The sequence below is a fragment of the Falco naumanni genome, chromosome 7, assembly GCF_017639655.2.
Source record: "Falco naumanni isolate bFalNau1 chromosome 7, bFalNau1.pat, whole genome shotgun sequence".
Lineage (NCBI taxonomy): Eukaryota > Metazoa > Chordata > Aves > Falconiformes > Falconidae > Falco > Falco naumanni.
Window position 1 is genome coordinate 43,210,132 of NC_054060.1, and position 23,695 is coordinate 43,233,826.

A 23,695-nucleotide genomic window follows, 5' to 3' on the forward strand; every position below is an offset into this window, starting at 1 on the left:
TTCAATTCATGGAAGTGTTTTATTGGGAAATGAAGTGTTACACTCACCCAAAACCCACTGGGATTTAACCTCTTCAAGAATGAAAATCAGCTAGACTATGGTTTTACACAAGACCATCATCAACACAGAAAGAGTTCCTGACAGTCTGCAGAGACAGATGACTTAAAGATACAGTCCCTCAGGGGTTCCCTCCTGCTTCTTATACAGAACATTTTCTTTAGACTTTTTGAAATCTTCATTTGTTACTTTCATTCGCCGTTCCCTCAAAGCCATCAAACCAGCCTCTGTACAAATGGCCTGCAACAAAGAAAGCAAGGGTCAGCGGCTACGCAACCCCTCCCAGCCATACCTTAGAAGACAGCATCATCATCATACTGCTCCAACTGACTGTAGCAGAAGTGAAGAATATTAACAAAATGTGCACTCTGAAGTTTGATGCTGTTCAGAAGCATGTGAAACCACCTAGCCAAAGCTCACTGAGTATGCCCTTCTGTCGTCAGAGCAATGCTCCCATGGCAGGAAGGCACCTTCGTAACAACAGTATTTCCCTCCTGCAAGGAACAGATGCATCCAGCTCTGTCAACAGTGGGCTGTGTTTACCCTTCTGCAGTGAGGTGATGAGTAATGTCATGTCCGGTTAAGCTCATTAGCGTGGCAACTCTAGCAAGGGCTCTGTCTGCTTCAGAAAAGCAGACATGTGTGTCTGGAGCTTCCTAATCTACAGTTGCATTTTTATCTGCTTGCGATGTAGTGCAGGATAAGAAGTATCTTCAGGGACTATCCTGAGTAATGTTTAAGATTAATCCTGCACAAATGTGCAAGACTCCATGCTTCCCTTCTAGTGTCCACTTCCATATTCAGGTAACAGGTACATACTCTTACTGGCTACCTCATAATTACAATAAATTTCCCACTTGTAAAACCAAGCACATGGCACTCATAAAAGGTATTTTACAGCCATCCAACTGTCCCTCAGTGATGTAACCACAGGTAATTAGAGAACAGTTTCAACACACCATGCTTCCACATGCAGTAAAAAAACCCCAACTGGTTTGATTTGTGTTTTGAAGCGTAAACAATAGTGACATACACTTACCTTAATGTCCGCACCACTGAGATCATCTTTTGCCATGATCAGCTCATCCAAAGTCACATCATCCGCCAATGTCATCCTGCTTGTGTGAATCTGAAAGATCCGTTTCTTGGTCTTTTCATCAGGTAGAGGGAACTCTATTTTCCTATCAATACGTCCTGTGCAGAAGAAAAGTTCAGTCTTAGGTTTTTTGCATGCAGCTATGGGAAACAGAGCGGGAGGCACATTTCAAGGGTAGACAGACAGTCACTGTTTCTTCACACCACAGTCAATCATGTCTTGGAGTAGGTGGTGAGATCGGACTATCTGCAATGAACAGGAAGGTACTGGACCTGAAAGATACCTGCAATGACATCGCCTTTTTCAGCAGTGTGGTAAGAGACACCTCACCTGGGAAACATGAAAAACCTTCCCCGAGTCACATATAAACGTAAAAAACTTGATGTGTCACAGCACAGAAAAGCAATAATCAAATACTTATGCTCTTGTTAATAAATTTTATTCTACTTGGAGATTACATTTAGCTCTGAAGTTTAATTTTCTGCCACATACATACACACGACAGAGAATAAATCACTGCGGCAACTTGAAGAACCCTTCCTCCCTATATGACCAACTTCCTAAAGAACACCCCCAAAACCCAAAGCCCTAACTGAAGAAGGAAGGTTCTGCATAAATAGCTCCACTGCAAGTCCCTACCAGATGTGTCCTTTATGTCAGCAGGGACTTTGGATGTTGTGGTACTCATTGTTCCAACTTCAGTGAGCAATCTTTTTAAAGATATTTTCCATCTCCAGATCACTCCTGTTTTTCTTTAGTTTTACAGTACCTTTTCTAAAAAGGGTCAATGGCACCACGTTGATATTCCAGACTACCACACACAACAGTAAATCGATCTACTGAGCTGCCGGAAGTGCCTTGGTTGCTCAAGCAATGGTTGTAATTTAAATACCCAATAGGTATAGGAAGCTTCCAATAAATTTTAGATCATCTTAGCTTGTCTCTTAATACTGGTATAGTATTTTCTCCTCTGTACTCTCACAAACAGCACTGGTTTTGATTTGGAGGGCATAAGGCTAAGACAGTGACAAACCCAGACCTTTTTGAAAGAACACACACCTCAGCAACTTCATACTGTGGAGTCTGTTTTTCTAAACTGCTTGGGTGCACACAGTCTAGTGGCTCTTCATTGTTCTTTGGCAATTTCATCTGAAGTTATCTTTACCTCTTCCACTGTAGGAGTATCTTTACCACCCTCTTCAGTACTCAGGATTTACTTGAGGACACTAGTGGGAGGCTTAGCTTTGATCTGTGTTGCTTTCTACCTTCCGATTTAACAGACCCCACATACCTACAGAAATGTTTTGGTACATTGTTAGTGGCCATCTAAAAATACTGCTTGTGCCTGTCCAAGCTCTTGGCTCAAGATGAAATACATGTGTCAAAACAAGGTACTACGCCCTCGCTCAACCCCCAGCCACAGTAGTATGGCAGGTTGGTAAGGAAGCAGACTTGTTTCCTTCCACCAAAACCCAGGCTCCCATTGTTAAGGCTTACGTCCTCACCTATGAAGCACAAGTGGTGCTGCCCTACCTGCCCCAGCTGCTGGAGAAGTGAACGAAACGCTCTGCATTACAGTCTGCCTTAACAATTACTCCAAATAGCTATGCCATCTTAATACAAAGGAAGAACATTCAAATTGTTCACGTATACGTAAGGGAAACCAACATACTACTTCTCTTCCACAGGTTTTTCTGCCATTGGGAAACTTGTGAAGGGGTTCCAATTTTAACAGCCACACCAACACAGATGAGACGGTGAATGAAGACTACCCAGTAACTTGTGTTCTTTTTACCAGCCCATGCTTGAGAAGTCTTTCACAAAGAAAAGCAACTTAAATGTACACAGTAGGAAGACTCTTACCTGGCCTAATTAAAGCTGGGTCCAGCGTTTCTATTCTGTTTGTAGCCATGATAACTTTAACATCCCCCCGAGAGTCAAACCCATCCAGCTGGTTCAGCAGCTCCAGCATCGTACGCTGGATCTCTCTCTCACCACCTGAATTTGAGTCATACCTTTAAGAAAACAAGGTAGTCAGATAAAGCACTATGCAAATTTAAGAACATACTTCACATAACTGCCACAAATGCATGAACAAAATAGTATGTTGTGGGTTGGGTTTTTTTGCTTTTTTTAAACACCCATAACAGATTTATTTTTTTTAAATTTAATCTTCACCTACAGAAAACAACAAGAAACAGGTTTTCCGAATCATATTGTGACATCTATGTTAAAAGAGACAGTGAACTGTTCTTGTAGCTGGGGAAAGCAACAGCAATCATGTGAAGGAAATCTAGACTAGAAAATCTATATCCAAACAGGTCACCCATGTTTAGGAACAGTTTGAAGTGACATAACATTTATGAAGAATTCCACGTTTCTTTCTACATATACTGAAACATATGGGGCAGAAGCTGCCTTATACTAGAGCTTCAGGCTAGCAGCCTTATAGTAATATGTAAGAGCACCTTTTTATTTATTTAAAAACATTTGACTACTTTAAAGACTATTTGTATTGGACAGTTCCACCCAGCCTACAGAACTGTTGAAGTAATACAACTTGGATACAGACTGAACAATAGCTTAGTGTGGCACAAGCAGTGCTTCTCCATGACATCACATGCTGTACCTTACTATACAATATTCTAAGAATCTAAGTATTTAGCCACCTATCTGGAGCGGCAAATGATAAATAGATATATCCTGTATCACAGACGCTGTGTTACTGCCGAATCACTGAAGCCGATAACTGTCTATTTGGATTTGCACCTGGAGGATACCATACGAACTTCTACATGGCATCTCTCTCTGTTAAGACGCTTTATCATAGAGATATTACTAGGTAGCAAGAGAACAGAGGTTAAGTCTCTGATGGTATCTATTCAGTATGAAAAGGTTATGATGTATTTTAGTTTCAAAGAAGTTATTTGAAGTTTTACTTGATAAAAAAGCTTATATCAAAAAGACAATTAGGAAAACGGTAGCAGAGCCAAGAAACGGAGTATCAATATGGTTGCATAAGAAGTGTTTCTAGGACACCTTTTACTGCCCCTGGCAACCCTTGCATACAAAGCCGGAGTTCGAATACTGTACCTCTTGGTACCAATGGCATCGATTTCATCAATGAAGACAATTGAGGGCGCGTGCTCTTCAGCCACACGGAACAGTTCACGCACGAGCTTTGGACCATCGCCCAAGTACTTCTGTATAAGTTCTGAACCAACCACTCTCAGGAAGGTTGCCGAAGTCTGGTTTGCCACTGCTTTGGCTAGTAAAGTTTTACCTGGTTTTAGTTGAAAAGAAATATTGTAGTTAGTTTGCAGAGGGAGGGAGGGAAGGAAGCGCTTTTAACAAAATACGAAATTTGTGACAGACTTAGCTATGTTTTAATCCTAACCAAGCGTAATTTATTTCACTTGCATTCGCTCAGCACAGTTGTTACTGTACTCTAAGATACCTGTGCCAGGTGGGCCATACAGAATGACTCCTTTGGGTGGCTTTATACCCATCTCTTCATAGTATTCCGGATGAGTGAGAGGAAGCTCCACAGATTCCTGCAGCACAAGAAAAACAAACCTGAGTTTTTATGAAGCGTGAGTGCTCTCCGCAGAAGTTCTGCAGGGATCTCAAGAGCAGCATTAATAAAAGTAATCAGGGCAAAAAACTTAACTGATTTCTAAACAGACCTTGAAAAGCATGTGTCTCTGCTGCCTCCAGTTCTAAAGGCAGACAGCTACTCTATATGAACAGGTCTTCCCAGTGTTTCCACTCAACATGTGGAAAAGAACTAGTGAGTGTTCCCCCTTCCTCCAACCTCCTGACTCCCTAACGCTCATGGAGGACCCTGGTGTAGGAGAACCCTTTATGGAAGGATGCCTTCCTTTCAAGAGCATTTATGGTTTTGGACACCTACACAAAGCAAAAGAGTTTCATTTTACCAGGGTTCATTTTACCAGATAGAGCTCTGCTGGTATGGGAAAAAAAACCAAACAGAAAACCCCAAACAAAAAACCAACAATAAACCCCAACAATCAACTACACTCCCCCCAAACCCACCATCAAAAAAAACCCCAACCTCCCACCAAAACCCCCCATGAACAGACAATATAACCCCAACGTTACAAACAATAAATGCAAACACAGAACAAGCCAAAAAAGCCCTACCCACAAAATCCTTAGACTGCATGGCGTCAGACACTCAAAACAACCTCAGCACTTTTTACAATTTAACTCTCATCTTGCAACAATCAATAACTTTACAATTCGCAAAACAGTAAGGTATTGCAGGGATTGTTATGAGCTCAGGGCTCTCCAGGTTCCACAGCAACTGAAAAGTTTTGCACGTACGGTTTGTGAATGGGTACTCTACCCACTGAAAAGATTTAGGTCCAGGCGTCTGCCTAGCCAAGTCAAACGAAGAAGTGCAAGACACAAAAGAACACTCCACGAACAGCAGCTGGTCCTGCTCTTACACTTTCGAGCTCCCAGCACAACAGCTACGTTGCTGGCTTAACACAGTAAATCAGTACAGCTGAATACCTTGATTTCTTGAATCTGGTTGTCAAGGCCACCAATGTCAGCGTATGTTTCTTGAGGAGCTTTCTCTACTTTCATCACAGTAACTAAAGGGTCTGTGTCATCCATCAGAACTCCTATCACAGCATGAACCTAATCCAAACATTAAGAGTTGTCAAAGAAAGCACGCAGCATTATTAATACAAGCTGAAGCCTAAACCCAATGCCATCTGTTTAGCTGTGTGAAACAAACAGCATTGGCTCTACTGTGATTCTCAGAAAGAAAGGCTAGTTAAAAACGGTACAAGAACTTTGTGCTTCATTTTATAAAAACAACTCACCTTATGATTCAGCAAAACAGAACAGCCTGGCTCTAGCAGATCCTTGTCCACAAAAGACAGAATACTGACATAGTGCTCTGATCCTACCGACGTGGACACGATGGCATGGTTGTCATCAATGATCTCCTCCAAGGTACCCACAGACATTGGTGTTCCCCTCAGATCATCCACCTTTGACCTTTCTTCCTGTTGTCAAGAAGAATCCAAGAAAAAAGCCTCAAGAACACAGGCAAAACATTCTTGTACAACACCAGCTCAACAGTTCACACCAAACATAACAGAAACAGTCTTTCCCCAAAAGGCATAAAAGCATAGGTCAGTAACAAATGCATTGTTGGTTTAGTTCTACCTATGGACGTCACTATATAGATGTACATAGCTAGAACAGACTTTCTTTCTCTACTGATGGATATCTGGGAGCTGCACTTCAACAAACCACTAACAAAACAGAAGAAACAAAAAACCACCGTGGCCTCATCTGTAGTAACCCATGCTTGGACCACAACCGTTACACCACTAGAAAAAAAAATCCTCTGTTCTCTGGACAGTAATTGTGATTTAATGAAGAATATTAATATACATGGTATTTGTACTGACTTACACATTCATAGCACCTTATTTTGATTGCTTTTGTATGAAGCAGTTTAGATTAGAGCACTTATTGTAATATTAGAAGTAACAGTTCACTCAAACCTCACCTCTTGCTTCTCTTCCAAAGGTTTCATCTGCTCTTGATTTCTGATGAATTCTTCCTCCATTAAGAGGTAATCTTTAATTCTCTCCAACTTTAACAATTTGAGTCTGCACTGTGTGTGAGGAGTCACTGTAATCAAAGTACAATCACAGTATTTTACACCAAGTTTGACATGGTACCAATTATTCACTAATTCTTTACCAGAAATTCTGCTTTTGTTTTCTGACAGTAACTTCTATATAAGCAGCAGTATTTTACTTGTCCCACTGTAATTCTAGGTTAAAAGATAATGTTCCTCTGCACTTCTCCTCATTTCAATTTCTCTCTCTCTCTTACCCAGTAATCCATAGGCTGCATCTTGCATAACAACAATCTTAGTTTGTGTTTTTATGTTAGTTAGAAAAAACCTACATTTGGCCTTCTGTTTAATCAATTATGACCTACATACAGCCAGATCTAGGGGAGAGGACGGCTCTGTACTTCTCAGTGAGGGGCCAGCCCACAGCACTGCTGGGGCAGGCAGAATCCTTACCCAGGGGGAGTTTGCTGGCAGCGTCTGGACCCTTTGTTTTCTTCTTCTTTTTCCCCACTCTGGTTGGAACAGGAGGTTCATATTTCTTCTTCTTATCCTTATTCATAAAGAACATTCCGGGGAAAAAAAAAAATCAGGATATTAACAATTGAAAAACACACACAGATGTTAGGCGCACAGACTGAGAGCTCAGCTTAAGGGTCTAATTATGATATATAGCAAGAAATACAAAATAAATATTATTCTTAGTTTTTAAAGGAAGTTCAAAAATTTCTTCTCCTGCTTATTTTACATTCCTCTCTTTAATTTAGATTTCTGTCAATTTTCAGTGAATATAGAACTTATAAGGCTAAAGCCTGAAGTAAATCACACCAAAAAAAATCATACGTGAAAGGATAAGGAAAATATTGAGCCTGAACATTGCTGTTGCATTTTAATAAACACATAACACGCATTCAGTTTGCCAGCTTAGATATAGTTTGCCATGTGCATTACACTTCCATCCAAAAAGGAATCTGGAAAGGCCTCTAACAGTCCACCACATGAAGTACAGATCTTGTGGAGATGACAGCATGATGCCACTTTCAAATCAAAGCCAGTTACTTAAGTGACAGTTTGAAGGCAACTAGTCTTTCCTAACCCAGGCAGATTTATAGTCCTATTCTTTTTAAGAATAAATTATTACTGAAATGATTTCATTTTCCTTTATAGTTAAGTACAACTTTCTGGTTTTGAACAGCAAGCTATTTTCTCCAATGTACATCCAAAAGAGATGACATTTCATCCAAGCTAGCAAGAGCATATTCTTATGCAGTTCTAAGTACAACAGCAGGAGAAAAAAATAAGAAAAAAATAAAACCTACTGCAACCAGCCTCTGTAGCACACTTGTACCTCGCCCCATCAGTAAAAGCATTTGTTTTGGTTTCAATTACCTTGTCATCCTTCTTGCCACCACCAGGACCATGCCCACCACTTTGGCTTTGACCCTGTGTAAAAAGAAAAACCACAAACCAGCCAAATGTATGTACATTGCTATGAACCTCAACGCCTGTGGACAGTTTCACGTAAAGAAATGCCATAATAAGGCTTCTCCTAGCTAAACTAAGTACTAACATATCCCAATTAAATGTCAAAAGCCAGTGAATTAAAGTGTGGACTTATGAGGCAGGGCAGGAGATGTTCACCCGTGTGGTTCTGACTCACGTAGCACTGCACTGCTTTGCTACATCGTAGTTTGAGTTCATTCCCTGCTCGCTTAAATTAACGAGCGCCACGAACCGCCGTGCAGCACAAGGCAGCTCTCCTGCGCGCTCCCGCCGGCCCACTCACCTGCGCCCCCCGCCAGCCGCGCCCCACAGGAGGCCGCCCGCCCCCTGGCCCCGGAGCCGCCGGGCTCCCACCGCGGCGAGCCAGGCCGCGAGAGCCTGCAGCAGCACCGGGCCCCGGCGCGCCGCCCTGCCCGGCCCCAGCGCCACCGGCCGCGCGGCCCCCGCTGCTGCCCCCGCCAGGGGCGGCCTGGAGGCCCAGCGCGGGCGGTGACTCCGCAAAACCCCGGCCGACGGCAGCGGGATGCCTGAGGAGGCCGCGCCGAGCCGTGCCGTGCCGAGCCTGCCCCCCGCTCCGCTCCGCGGCGCCGGCGCGGCCCCCTCCCCTCCCGCGCGCGGCCGCGCCCCCGGTGCCCCGGGCCGGGCCCGTGCCGCCCGCTCACCATCGCGCCGCGCCGGAAGTGCTGCCCCGCCCGCGCCCGGCGACGGAGGTGGTGGCGCCGCTACGGGCTCCGGCAAGGGACAGACAAGGCGGGCGGGGCGAAGAGCGCGACGCCCGCGTAAGCGGCGTGGGTCACGTGACCCCGCGCGGAGCCTCCCGGGCGCTGGGGCCGCCGCTCGGGCTGTCACGCCGGCCCCGGCCAGCAGGGGGCTCCGTGCCGCCGCCTGGGCGCGCCGCGCTCCCCGCCGGTGCCCGTCGGCCGCGGGGCTTTGGCGTTCGGCCACCCCGGCGGCCCGGCTGTTCCCCTGGCTGTTCCCCCGGCTGTCCCCCGCCTGCAGCCGGTCCAGTCGGATGCGCGGGCGTCCTCCTGGCCGCAGTGAACCGCTTGGTGGAGAAAAAGCGACTTCTGCCCCGCTGGGGGCCACTTCGTGGTCACATTTCAGCTACTACTTCATCTGCAATACCTTTAATAACACTTTTCTTAACAGAAGAAGCGTTTCATAGCGACTAAGTGGTGGAGGCACGTCCAACAGCCTGCCAACAGCGGGACTTGCTTCGAAAGCGTGGCACTGCCCCACCACCGAGACCTAGAGGAAAGCAGTTCGTTCCCTGTGAGATGTTTCTCAGGTATTCTTACAGTTCACATCAATACAAGAAGCTTATGATACGTATTAAAGCTCGTAATAGCCGGTTGCCACAAGGTTAAAATTCATAAAAATGGTGTTAAAACCTCTGAATATGCTGGGAAAGTATGCCTTAATCCTGGTGGTTTCGGTTATGCCCCTTAAGCACTGCTACTTCACCACAGAGAGATGGGTCTTCCTGGAAAACCCAAAGCACTCTGGCTGTGTTGTGCCACAAGTGGGAATGTTAGAGTTTCCAGCTCTTGCCTGCTTTGCACACCTGCCTGGGCCGAGGTCCCGGTCCCATCATGTACCGTGGGAGGTTCTTTAAAATATGCTGTCAGGAAGAATTCATCAGTCACAACACAGCCTTGCACACGCTGCAAACTCTGCTTTTAATGTGTAGCCTGGTACTGTGGAAGAAGGTATGTGAACACTGAAGAGGACAGAAGTTTAAAGCTCAGGAGAGTAGCATGAAATATGGAAAGGAACAAAACCAGCTCGTGTTTTACAACACCGATGGAAGGATCTTTTACTGAGACCGTGTCTGGTACTGAGTACTGCTTGTTTTCAGAGTGCTACTGGTGCTGGTGGTTCTCCACCTGTAGTGTGAGCTGCCATGTGTTTTGACTGTTCCAGCAATATAAACACACATTCATTCTGTGTATAAAATGCCCGTAACTCTTATGCCAGAAGTTTGTTTTCCTGTAACGTTTTCCCACCTGTGTTTTCAAAATAAATGAAGACATCCAACCTTGTTTTAAAGTTATTTGCAGAGGGAGCAACCAGATAAGCTTCTCAGTAATTAAAGAATGGAAATACAAATCAAAGAAAGTGAGAGTTGGTTGTGGGGTTTTTTATGTCTAGGAATGAAATCTAAGTTTCAGGGGTTTTAAATGACAAGCAAGAAGAGACACTGTGACCTTTCTCTTTGGGCTTCCTGCTGTAATCTGACCTGTGTGGGAGTGTAGAAGCAGAGGAGGAAGAGTGGTAAATATTCTTCATGGCCTATATTTAAAGTTATGGGGTTTTTTTCCTAGGCCTGATGCTTCCTTTCATCTCTTGCATCGGCTAGTCAATATAAAAATGTAAATTTTTTGTGTGTAAGACTTGCTTTGCTTATGGGTAGCACTGTAGGAACACTGGTGAAGTTCAGGAAATCCCTCCCTCCAGATAAACATAACATTTCTACTTACAGTGAGCTCTACCAATCTGTAATACTCCTGGGGAAACTTTTGGTGCCAGCTTTTGACATTCCCAGAGGTAAAGCACAGACTGAACACAAGCATGTGATCAGTTTGGGACCAAATGCCGGTTTTGGGTCAAGTGCGTTTTCCCCTGTGTCCTTGCACCAGAGGCCCCATCCTTGCTGGGGGCCTGCAGCGGCTGCTCCGTGGCAGCTTGCTGCAGAACCGAAGTGCCTGCTGCCTCTGGGAACCCTGGCTGTGTCGCTGATGAACTTGGGGGATCTTCAGATACTTCCTCTTCTTTGGCCTGAAAACTGTGACATGATATTGCAAGTTTGTGTGGGGAGTCAATATGGAAGGACAGGGCCTTTTGTCAGCGTCACTATCAGCAGAAAAGTTACAATCACAATGAGGATATAGTCTAAAAATACTTGTATTCTGTATAAATCAACCAGCATAGAGATTGTATTTACATCCATCACTGTTCTCAATGTAAAGATCAGTGTTCATGAAAAACGCCTTCACTATAGAGCAGTCAGTAGGGTGTGAAGTATGATTTACTCTTTGCTTTGATGTTGTTTCTTCTTTCATGCTTTCTCTAAATCCATGTCTGAGTAGGGAATTTTATTTATTAAATATTAATGTAACTGGCCGGGCTGTGTAAAAAGGTGTGAGATTTTGATAATTTATTTGGGTTTGGTTTGGTTTGGTTCTGTTTGTTCACAAGGGTTACTGTTTTGCACTGTGGATTTAATCTGACTTCTCTATTATTTTTATTTTTTTGTGAATTAGCTGCATTTTTGTTATGCTATCAGCTGTTCTGTAACTTCTAAGGACACTTGGAATGAAATGAAATGAAAACAGATGTTCTTTGCTTTAATAACATACACTTTATGGAATTTACTGTCTTACAGGATTGCGTCTGTATTTCTTTTAACCTTACAGTGTACAGATGCTAGAACATCCTTTCCCTCAAATATAATTTCCTCTCTTCAACTTCACATTAGATTCAGACATACCCATATTTATTTAGAATTATACCTGTAATTGGTAACGGTCAGCATGATTCAGATTTGTCGTCACTTTTTTCTTATAAAACCCTGATTTAGCGGCTTGTAGCTTTGCAGTCATTTGAAGTGGGAGAATTATTTCATAAGCTGACCTAAACGGTAGGGGTGTTGGGTGAATCTAAAAGCTCAGCTTTGCATTTGTGGGCTTGTAAGACACATCTGCTCCAGCATATCTGGTTTTATAGCCTTTATAAAAATTAGGAAATTATATATGGGAGCAACAGTAAAAGGATGCTGTCAACATTGTCTCCCAGCTCATTTGCTTAAATACATGCTGTGGCAGAAAACATGAATCACAGAAGGGAAATGCTGTTGGTTTTGAACCAGCTTCCTGATTTGGGGCGATCTGGTTAATGGCTTTCAGCTCTTGGGGTCAGTAATACTGGCTAACTGTAAGCATTACAGAAATGTGGTTCTGTAACCTGGCTGCTTGTCTTAACTTTCCACATCCAGATTTTTGGTTTAGCTGCAGAGTATGGATAATATCAAATTAGAAAGTTTAAACAATAAATATGTTTAATGATCCAAGCGCCTCTGATTTTGTGTGTGTGTTATCCTCGCTAGAAAAAAACAAAACAGCAAGCAAAGAGGAGTAACAGGAAATAACACACAGTCTTTGTTTGCTAAAGACAAACATAGCCTTGGGGGCATCAAAAAGCTTCTCTTCATATCAAAAAATACTAAAAGTTGTTCAGGGAAGGTGGGGTTTTTTTGTGCTTTGTTTTTCTTGCTGTTTTCTATACCCTTTTCTTTATTCTGAAGTAGGCTTACTGCTGTTCTTTTAGGCATATTGCAAACCCCCACCTCTGTTCCCAGGCTTTTGAGGAGGAAGAGGGCAGCTGAGGGCTGGGGAAATATTGGGGTTGGGATTAGTACATAGCAAAGAGGTTTATTTTCCCTTTGCACACAGAGGAAATTACTAGGATTGCTCATATTAATTTGTCTTTCTTAATTTATGTCTAGGCGCCTAGAGCTTTTTATGTTTCCAAAAGTTTAAATAAACAAACCTACAAATAAGAAGAATATTAATCTTGCTATTGTAGCTAATATAGTGGGTTATATTTTCAAAAGTTGCAATTTGGCCCCCCTCGTAAGTGGGTTATGAACTTACATCCCCTTCAATAAATGAATAAAACTGCAAGTTATTAAGGACCATTTGGAAATATTTTTTTTTTTTGAGTCTGTGTGTGTCTGAGTACCCAATTAACCTTTAAGTTTCTGTGCTGCTTACAAGTTGTTCAAACATTTTAGTAATGGAAGCTATTCCCACCACCTACTAACTGGCATGTAACTATGTGGAGAGTAGTTATCCGCAGGGTATTTACTCCATGTAGGCTCCCCACAGAGTCAGTTAAGAGAAGTTTCTCCCCCAATTCAGAACAAGGCTCATCACCTTCTGGGAGAGTCTTTCACTTTACATTGCCCACCCAGGGAACTAGGGACAGGACTTTTTTTAACTAAGCTGCTCAAATAAGCGTCTTTGGATTGCTCACCTGAGTTTCCAGCTACTGACTCACCTGCATCACTTTATCTTCAAGTATTTGTTCCTCTGCCCAGCAGCTCCCACCGATACATGTTGGTGTTGTGAAATCTGAGTACCACTAAGAAGTAGACTCCTTGGAGCAGGAGTTATTTAGAACTGGACAAGCAGAATTCAAAACATCCAGAGTGATGTTTGTTTTTTTTTTTTTTTTAAATTTTTTAAATGTTTAAAATTTTTAAAAATGTTGATAATAAAATTATTGGGAATCTTTCAGTGCTGTAGCAAAGTCTGACACCTTGAAAACTGACTCACACATGTTTTTAGAATACTGCAGAACAAGTCATTATATTAAAAGCTATGTTGTAATATGCTGTGTCTTCATATGGTCTCATTTGGAAGTCTCAAAGCAACACACAATTCCCCTAAGTTAAACCTCATCGTCTTGTAGGCAGGCAGGTAGGTGAAGGAGACTGTTTCAGTCCTAAAGTGAAATTGTGTCTTCCTTAGTATAAGCAGTATCAGATTCTCCTCATTCACCTGGTGGCAAATGCATTCCCATAAGTGATGGCAAAGTTTGGCCCAAAGGGTTCCGATGAGTGAAAGCAGCACAAGAGGAAAGGTGCATCCTAAACCCAACTGAAAGTGAGTGTAAGAAGAAAATGTCTTTTTTTCCTGTTTTTGAAACAGTGGTTGGCAAAATACTAGGTGGTGTGGCTTATTAGTTCTTGTATTTCTGTAAGAAAAGAATTTATAGTACTTCAGCAGTGAACAAAGAATGATGTTGCTATGGTGACTTTTTGTTGCGTGGCAGGCAAATGTAATAATCAGCTGATTTGTTTGTGAGGTCTAACATACTACCTAGTCTATATTTTGTAGGGCTTTTGGTAGCTTTATGAAAGCTGATACAAAAGACTGCCTGATGAGAATACTACTAAATTTGGGGGAAAGAGAAGAAGTGATAAAATACAGAGATGCCTTCTAAACAGAATACAGAGTTCTTCACCTGGCCGATTAATAGTTGCTGATGTTGAAAAGGTGCCATCACCCAGCACTCCTCAGGGTTGACCTATCGATATACTAAGAGCCTGGAATAGTTTTAACAAACTGAATACTTCATCATCAGTTACATTAGCCTTCACATAAACTTAGTTTGTTCCAGAGCCACTTTGCAGGACTCATTCAATTGAAGGAGAAATACTGAAATAATTTTCATGGAAAGAAATAGACTTACCCCCTCATTATACAGAAAGTAATGTTTCTAAAGACACTTATGAATGCTTTCTAGATGTTATACTGACTACTACTTGGGCTGTGATCCTGAAATCCTTAGACAACAATAGATGTTTGTCAAGCCTGTGCACTCCATGGAATTATTAACTGTTAATGATTTGTATTTTTTTTTCTCATGAAAAGGCAGAGTTGTTATAATTACTTACCTAATGCTGCAGATCGTCATGCTTTGCAAAACCCAAGAAAGGCATTATGCCTGCTCCATGGGGCTTCTCCGCACAGTGCAGTGCAGGAAGGAGGCCAGAGGGCAAAACAGATCAGTGCAGATGCACTAGCGAAGGGTTTGTTAAAGACAGTAGTTTTGAGAAATCAGAAAGCATTTAGGGACAGTCGCAAAGCCCACTGAATTAGATAGAAGGAAAGGCTCGGTATAACAACGAATAGTGTAAGTGGACATAATGCACCGGAGTATTAAAGGGAAGCAGAAAGTGGAGAGAAGGGAGAGAGCTATCATCAGTGTAAGAGAATGGGAAGTCATTATCTGAGACATCAGAAAACAAGTGGAAAAATCTTAATGTCCCTAGTAACCTAGGGGTCACTAGCTTCACCACCTTGCCACTGGAGTTGAGATAAAGATATGCTGGTTTTAATTGCTCCTCACTGAAGTACTGGTTCTACATTAATCTGTTTGCTATAACATAATCACTCCTTTCTGTCATTTCCTGCAGCACTGTAATCTAATACTGCTCAAGCGTCTCACCGTGTTCACATCCTCTATTGAGTAATTGTGGCTTCAGTTTCATGATGCATAGTCTGTTCAATCAGCCTGTAATTGCAGAGCTATCTGGAGGTATGGTTGATATACCTAAGTAATTATGTTTACTGTTAATAATGCAAATTGAATCTGTTGAGTTAGTCAAATCAGTCATCGTCACTTGCAAGCAGTAGTTTCTACAGATTATTTCTTCAGCTGCTGAGGGACTGTTTTTTCTAGTTCCACTTTGCTCATTTACACAAAAGATATTCTTATTGAAAGAAAACTTCAAAAATAAGAACCAAAGCCTCATCATGGAACTTCCAGTACTTACTATTGAGAGTGTGCAGAAATCTTGTGTATTCAAAACAGCTGGAAAAGGCCCTGAATTCAGTGGAATGAGTGTGGTAGTGGCATGCAGAGTGAGAAATGAGAAATGCATGAATTTCTGTTCGCTTTCGGTATTGCTTCACATGGGGTTTTCAAATAATGGGCAGGATGATGAATTCAGGAGTATTTGGAGATGCCAGTCTCCTCTGGAAAAGCACAGGAGCCATGCATGTGCTGTATTCTGTCTTCTACAAGTCTACAAAGAAATCTATTGAAAAAAACTTTGTCCCTCCCTGATACAGATTCTTTCCCCCCCAATCCCATATAAAGTCAGCCTTAGCAAAGGTTTTCAGATATAAGTAAAACAAACCTCCCCAGCCTGAGAATGAAAAAGGCAGATGCCTGCTCAGAGAAACAATGTTTCTTTGCAAAACTAGAAGAATTCCAGCTAAAATGATATGTTAAACACAGCACACCATTGGCAATAATTACACAGGAATGTCTGGACCTTTCAAACTACATTAGTAGTATATTTGGTAGAAAATACACATTAAGAATAGATCATGCATTGTAAGAAAAAGTGCCATGACAATATTCCTCCACAAATACGCAAGTGATACTTTATGGTTAGAAGTAAAATTCATTAAACAGTGTAATAATTTGACTCTCGTTTTCATCTCAGTGATTCTCAAATAGAGCTTAGAACTTGCCAGCCGAGATCTTCATGTGTATGCGTGCTGCTGTTTTCATGAAGAGATGCACTTTTTGCTCTAGGTTATCCTGGTTTCCCCCATTAGTCATTTATTGTTTGCTGTTGCTTTTACTGACAGTGCACACCTATGCAGCGGTCATACAATCTAAGTAAACTGTCTTCCTACACAGAAAGGTCACAGCTGCAGAAAGAAGTGAGATACTTATAGGCCGGTTTAGCTAATCCTAGATACATAATAAAGTGAGAGACTAAACAATGACAGAATGGGATGTGATAATAGAAATCACCAAGGAGAAAATATTTAACATTGCAAAATCAATAATAGAAAACAAAAAAAGATCTAAGGAGTATTTACATGTATGTCAGGGTATATACATGGCAAGGGTTGGGAAGAACAGAATAATAGAAGAACATAAGCACTAAGAAGTGAGAGGTAGTATGTGAATAGGAATACCAGGATGACAGAAAGAAGCAGAACATGATGTTACTGCACAGACAAAGCTGCCCAGAGATGAGTCTGTCAAGTATTCTTCTAAACAGAGCATTGGAATAAAGACATTTAAAAGGACAATGAGCCAAATGTTTAGGCACACACCGCTGGCAATGTCCCGCTGTGGCTGTGAGTGGCTCTGGGTACAGCAGTGACTTTCTTCTTCCCAGCAGTATGTGGTACATCGTTTCCTTCTGCCGAAACCTGCTTTCTTGGGACTTCCCTGTCAACAGGAATTACTCACATTGTGTTCTTTTTTACAGCTTAGGATACTCCTTTTGTAAATGAAGAATTGGTCAGACAGTATGAATAACATTCGCAAATGGATCTCTTGAGCACATGTAATTGAGAGTGAACATAGCACCGTTGCAGTAAAATAAATCCAGTTCAGCCTCCAACAGCAGGGAAAACTGCAGTTTAAGGTACACAGTCCCAGAGTTCTCCCCCCTTTTCTGCATTTAGGAGACTGCTGGAAACTGTTGCTACTGTATTGTTATTCTGGGCAACTATTCCCTATGGCTCTATAAACTACATGAAAAAAATTATTAACGACTCTGAGTACAGCTATTTACATAATGTTTGTGGAGTTTCCTCAGGAAGTGTCCTCCAAACATGCAAATCTATCCTCATGTTGCCTGTGTGGTCCCTCAGCTCTGACTGACTCCAAACATCATTTCAGGTTCTCACGTGATGCAAAAGTGCACAAAGGAAGAACCGTCAAAAATGGAGCTTTTCAGGGGGTGGTGTTACTTCGTTTACACAAATCTCAGAAGTGCCCCTCAAGGCACTCTCCCTCTGTCCTCCTCTCTCACAGCCAGCCTGCTGGACCCGCAGGTGTGGGGCTGTGACCACACTGAAGGGTCCCTGCCCAGCTGGTTGGAGTTGGCCCTGGCCATGCAACAGCTCTGCAGGGAGAAAAGCCTTGCTGGCTTCTGTAAGGCAGGATTACAGAAAAGGTTAAAGAAAACAGTCAAGGGGAGCCTGCCAAGCCTACCAAATTTGCTATTTTTTCTTTAGCAGCACTGTCAACCTATTTCATACTTCATTCCTCTGTCCAATTTAAGCTTTGAAGTTTCAGAGTATTAGGAAGGACTTCAGGGCATTTTCCCAATAAATCCAGGCTTTTGGCTTTTCAGATTGGAGCACAGTTACTACTTCATAAATTAGAAGGACTTCCAAGTTGGTGTTATAGCAATTAAATGGGAGCTATCACCATTTCCCTGGAAGCTAGACAAGAGCCCTCTCCCACTGTTTTTGATTTCCACTGTTGCTCTACCTCCAGTCCGCTCTGATGTTGGGACTTCGTATGGAGATGAAATAATTTTCTTCACTACAGTATGGGTGACAATATTTATTTGTCTCTTCATTACATAGTCTTGATAATGAAACACTATTTGCCTTTTTTTCCTAACATAAGTATCATTCCTCTGGAGCAACCCCTGAGTCCTTGAAGTAAGCATCCCAACAAAGGCAAATGCCAGGGCTTGGGTAAATGCAGACCGTACTCTCTACAAACTGTTTTCACAACAGAGAAGCAGGGCACTCCTTCGAAACCTAGACAGCAATTGTGTGTTCCCAGAAAGCCAGTAAGTCTCAGAAATCAGCCGTGATCGTGGAGAGTGAAAACTTCTCCATTTTTTATCCTGGTCTATTCTTTAAAGCGGCCACACTTCTTCTATAGCAGATAGTACACAGCATGTCTTAAACGTAGCACAACACCTGTGAATCTCATTCTGGAGGTCCTGACTTTTTCCTATGCATTTCCCAGGGGAGCCCACACATCCAAGTCAAGGTCATGATTTCTAAGAGGGGATGAGAAAGAATTTAGAGTAATGTGATTCCAGAGGATTTTGGTGGGTATCTGAAGCCCAACTTGGCATTTACCTATTTGAGGATATAGATTTGTAGCCTATAGTAACTACAAACTGCCCTGTACCAGTATGAACCATACCCAGGCAGAGGAGAAGCAGGCATGTTACTGTAAGTAATTTTGATACCTATGTAAAACTCATAAAATTGAATATCTGTTCTTTAGCCAGAAAAATCAGTAGCCTTCATAGCCGTGGTCTTTTTCACTTATGCTAGATTCTGAACTATTAATGAGCTGTCTTTAAAATATAAGGGCATTTTAAAAGAATGTAATATGACTCATTGCATTGTAAGGAGACAGTCTCTCTTTTTATTAAATAACTGCAGTCTGTGTCTCCTCAAAGTATTTGGAGCAGTTGATCTGTCTTTCACCTCCTGACTGGGCTATTGGCTATATCATAACAGGAAAAATGGCATCAAAATAAACGGTACACAAATGATGCATTTGTACAGTGAACGGCAGCACTGCCAATTATGGCCTGTGTGGACTTCATTGAAAGTCTGCAAATTGTTCAATATCATAAGCAAGACAAACTAGGAGGAGGAATCACTACAGCATGTGGATTCACTACCCCAAACAGATGTATTTGTAAGAGGACCTACTGCCAGTTGAAAAGTGATTACTGATATGATTATGAATATTAGATCAACAGGCTGACAATAATCATGGTAGCCAGATTTTAGTCTCTGGCAGAAATGAGATTAAAAATTGAGGAGTCCTCTCATGCAGACTAACTAAATTTCCTGTACGACATAAGCATTCTTTACTAAGCTTGTCGAACAAAAAGGCTACAAGACATCCTGAAATAGCAGTTCCAAGAAAACTATCATTTCGTCTATTTTTCTTCCTCTGAATAGGTCAATGCCTGACACTCCTGTCAGTTTGTTCTGTAGCCCACTCATGCATTGTGGAATGGGAGCCAGGTTTGATGAGTGATCCAGACATGGCACAGAAGGCAGCAGAGCTAGATCACTGCTGGGTGAGGTATCTCATCTGAATCTGGAGTAAGGCAACTCGCATGGGTACTGGACAAGCAGGCTGGTGCATGGGCTGTTCAGGGAGCAGCCAGGTTTGAATTGCAGTGTCAGAAGTCACCACTGTCCATGCTAAGCACGCAAAGGTTTTGGCTGAAGGCAGTGCAACCCCTGGGGAGGCAGCCAGCACCACTTGCCTTGGAGTCTGCATGTTCATAGCACTGGGTACCTTCTGCTCCTGCCGGTTTGCAGAGTCAGAACATTCTTCCCCCTCCTTCAGGGATGCTAAATCCCTTTCAAGAGGCTCTTCTCAGAGCTTCCTGCTGTCTCCTCCTGATGACTTTTCTGTGGAGGCTACTGACAATCCAACCCCATGTTAACAACTGCTGGCTGCGGTCCTTATATGTAACATTCACAGCACTGCCAACCCCAGATCTCAAAGCCATGCTGTAAAACACCGAAATGAGAATCACAATCTTCTCCATGATTTTTAGAAACACATTTTAATGGCCCCTCTGTCCTCAGCTTTATGACCTTACAGAGTGCACCAGAACCTTATGTTCAAGGTTTACTCTGTGACCATGAGAGAGGACTTTCTTTTATAAAAGAAAGCTGAGATGCTCCTGGATCACAGTAATGCAGTGGCTGGGAGTTCCAAGGAAAGTGTTCAGTATCCTCAATACACCAATAAAATAAATGGTGCTGACAAAAACCATGATTATTGATGATCACTCCAGGAGTGAACTGAAGACTTTGCAAAGCAATGATAAAACAGTTAGAACTGGTTGGCTAGACAGAGCAACAATAGCTGAAGCAACGAAAGGAGAGGTGCTGCCTGGCTGCTGGCTGAAGCATGAAGGGATTTCAGATGATTCCTGTCACCTATAGCCGGAGAAGGTTTTTCCAGAAGAGGAAAGTGTCTGAAGATGTGTAACAGCAAATAGAAAAACAATGAGACCATTGTTTCCTTTTCATCATTAGCTTGTGGTAGAAACATGGGTAACTCACTGTTTACATACACCCTCAATAAAAAAGGAGCGTTGGGCAGGCAGAGGTCTGACAATTAAAACAAAGGTCCTCAATTAAAACAAAACCAGCAGGAATGAGACATCTTTGTCTGTGCTGTCAGACTCCTTGGAAGAGACAAAAATTGCTGGAGGAATCCTTAACCTTTTATTTGCATTAATATTCTGAGTTTGTAAACAATTCTCTTCCTCCCATGGTAAAAGAGATGCAAGGAAGGAAAACAGCCCTGAGAGTTTTGGATCTGGGGTGAGATATGTCCTCTGGAGCCACCCCAGCCAGGCTTCCCAGAGACTTGGGGCTACTAGAGAACTCCTGCACTTGCTGCTGGCAACTAAAAGACAGTATCACACAGAAACATGAGTGTCCAAGTGTTCAGAAGGACCAGGAGGGCTTCTTTTCTCCTTCTCCTTTCCATTCTCTGTGCATCATGGCTGAACATACTTACTGAGAACCTGATGACTGAGGATTTCTATACATGCCAAAGACAGTCTGGATTTCCTCCCTACTTGTGTGACCTGGAGGGAAGGATACACTTTGAAACAGGCAGAGAAGTTCAGCTTTCATGACCCTATCTCTTTTCATCCTTTCCCCTCAGCTCATGTGGTGGCCAGACATCCCAACTGCAAAATACCCTGAGGTAGGAGTATCAGCCCCAGAGGAACTGGGCACAGACAACTCACTTCTCAGAATGGCTGATGAGGAACAACCAGCTACTGAAAGCACTCAGACCCAGCAGACACATGGAAACCTGTAGTGACCAGCCCAGAGGGAAAATGACTGGTTGTTACTCTTGTGCTCCCAGTCCTCCAGAACAGATGCAGAACAGACAAGCAATAAGGAGGAATGGAAACATACACAGTATCACCCACAGCATGCCGGGAAACTCCCTGCACATGATGTTCAACCACAGACATAGGCAGCTGGGCCATTTGCCACACCAAGGCACTAGCTCATTGATTTACTTTTCACTGTGGAGAAAAAGAAGAGATGAAACTTTCCTCCCATGTGGCTTGTCACAAATGATTATTGTAGCAACTCACTGTGAGACCATGGAAAATGTCATATTAACATCTTTTTTTATATTTAAATGCAATACCTGTTTGGAACATATGAGCTGCTTGTTGCCTTTTTGGCCACCTCCACATTATCACTGGCACTGTGGAGAAGCTCTCAAGTCCTTTATCTACACAGGTAATTGAAAATAAACTACCACTGTCTGAGCATGAATGCAACACTCGGGACCAGAACTGGTTTTGATCATTAGGCTAATTCAACTTGCTGAAAGTAAGTTTACACCAGGTCTGACTAAGAGCCTGCCTGCAGGAAGCAGCGGCCAAGGCTAAGAGCTCAGATGAAAAGTCCAGAAGCAGCACTAATACAAATATTTTCTCACTAAAAAAGTGGAAGTCTATTACAGGCCTGTAAATTCTTTCAGCTAAACCTAGGTGCATGAGACCAGAAGAATTTCATGCTGCTTGAGGATTATGTTATTGAACAGCTATTGTTGCCATTAGCCTTAATAGAAAAATCCTCCTTGAAGCTTATGTCAGTTCATTGTCTGAACACTGCCTTTAGCTCAGTTATAAATGTCCTATCTAATTACCAAGTCAGAATCAAAAAGCTACCAAGCACATAACATATTCCAACAAGTTCAAGAAGCCAGAAGGGGCTACTTGGGTCATGAAAGCCAGACCCTATAATCCCAGCCAGCCACACAATAGACATTTAATTCACCACATTCTTCAGAGCATCCCCTCTGTGCCATAGCTCTGGCCTGGACACATTTCCCATACCCTGGGATAAGTATAACCTCTTTTGTACACCACCAAAAGTCCGCAGGACTGTAACATGCCATGGCAAAAAGGCACAGGAGATAAAGAGTCACCACAACCTGAGGTCCCTGCAGCAGTGGGGCTTTAATTGGGTGAACACACCAATCTGGTCTAGAAACTGATGGCAGCTCATCTACCCTTCAGTTTGGGTTTTAATCTACAGATTCTTTCTTTTGTCACTTGGGGACAAGTAATTTCAGTGACTGTTTTCTCCCTGTAAATTGCATGGGTAGTTTTGTTACTGTGCCTGTTGCCATCTTTGTGCCTCTGGTTAGAAACTGTCAAACAGTTTCTTACTCAAGCACTTCTGATTGCAGATTTCAGATTGTTTACTTGCTTTTGATTTGGTTTCTCACAGAAAGCCACAGCCAGAAACCATGTCCACAAATGAGAGAACAGGGCTGTGTTGCTAATTAGCGCCCTGCCAATTTATCTTATTTTACAAAGCCTAATCTCCCGGCACAAGTGGCCACATGTTACACTGCTCTAAATTTGCCCAAGAGATCAAATGGAAACTTCAGTGGTTCTTTTCCAAAAAATGGAAAATTAAAACAAATGTCAAAGATGCTCTGAGGCCCTTTGTCACACTTAAGAATACATTATTCCTATTGATTCATCTAGAAGGCATGAAGCATGCCTAAGCCACAGCACAGAGTGAATCTGAAGTCTGTCAGGAGGAAACTGATCTGTGGAAAGACAAAATGATGAGCAGATGAGCATAAGCCCCAGTGTTCCCCAGCACTGCAAGCAAACCGCAGGGGCACCCCTCACCCAGGCGGCTAACGCTGGTCTTCTGGCAGAAGCTGTGCTAGAAGGCACATGCGGCGAAGGGCAGAGAGCCTGTCACAACAGAAGTGTCTATACAAATGCTCACCCAGAGGAAACTATAAGATAGTGATGAAGCTCAACAAAGGCAGTGCTGACACTCCCAACCTTTCAGTTGCCTTTCTGCTTTGTATGTCAGTCCTACAGAGATCAGTCTGAGCTTCCCTGGGAACACGCCTTTTCCCACAGCTGAGGTCAGGGCAGCCACCTGTCTCTCTGCAGTGGCTGGTTGTCTTCTTCTCACTAGGATGGAAAGCACTGTTGACCCCTAACTTTGCAGAAGCTGCTGCTACTGTCCTAGCACTGAGGTGCAAACTCAGAGCTAGAGATGCAAGCTGAAGGAATA

The 23,695-nt window shown here is 42.7% G+C and overlaps 1 protein-coding gene across 1 annotated transcript; it reads right to left on the reverse strand.

Annotated features, from left to right (window-relative positions):
* Positions 1–9,046, reverse strand: PSMC1 (proteasome 26S subunit, ATPase 1). The gene is made up of 11 exons (XM_040600251.1): positions 8,945–9,046; positions 8,169–8,222; positions 7,236–7,332; positions 6,708–6,832; positions 6,010–6,195; positions 5,693–5,821; positions 4,611–4,707; positions 4,247–4,436; positions 3,017–3,168; positions 1,097–1,251; positions 1–297 (listed from the first exon to the last, which is right to left on the reverse strand). The coding sequence occupies exons 1-11, from the start codon at positions 8,945–8,947 to the stop codon at positions 163–165; spliced, it is 1,323 nt and encodes a 440-aa protein (XP_040456185.1). The 5' UTR covers positions 8,948–9,046; the 3' UTR covers positions 1–162.
* Between the last annotated feature and the right edge of the window lie 14,649 nt (positions 9,047–23,695).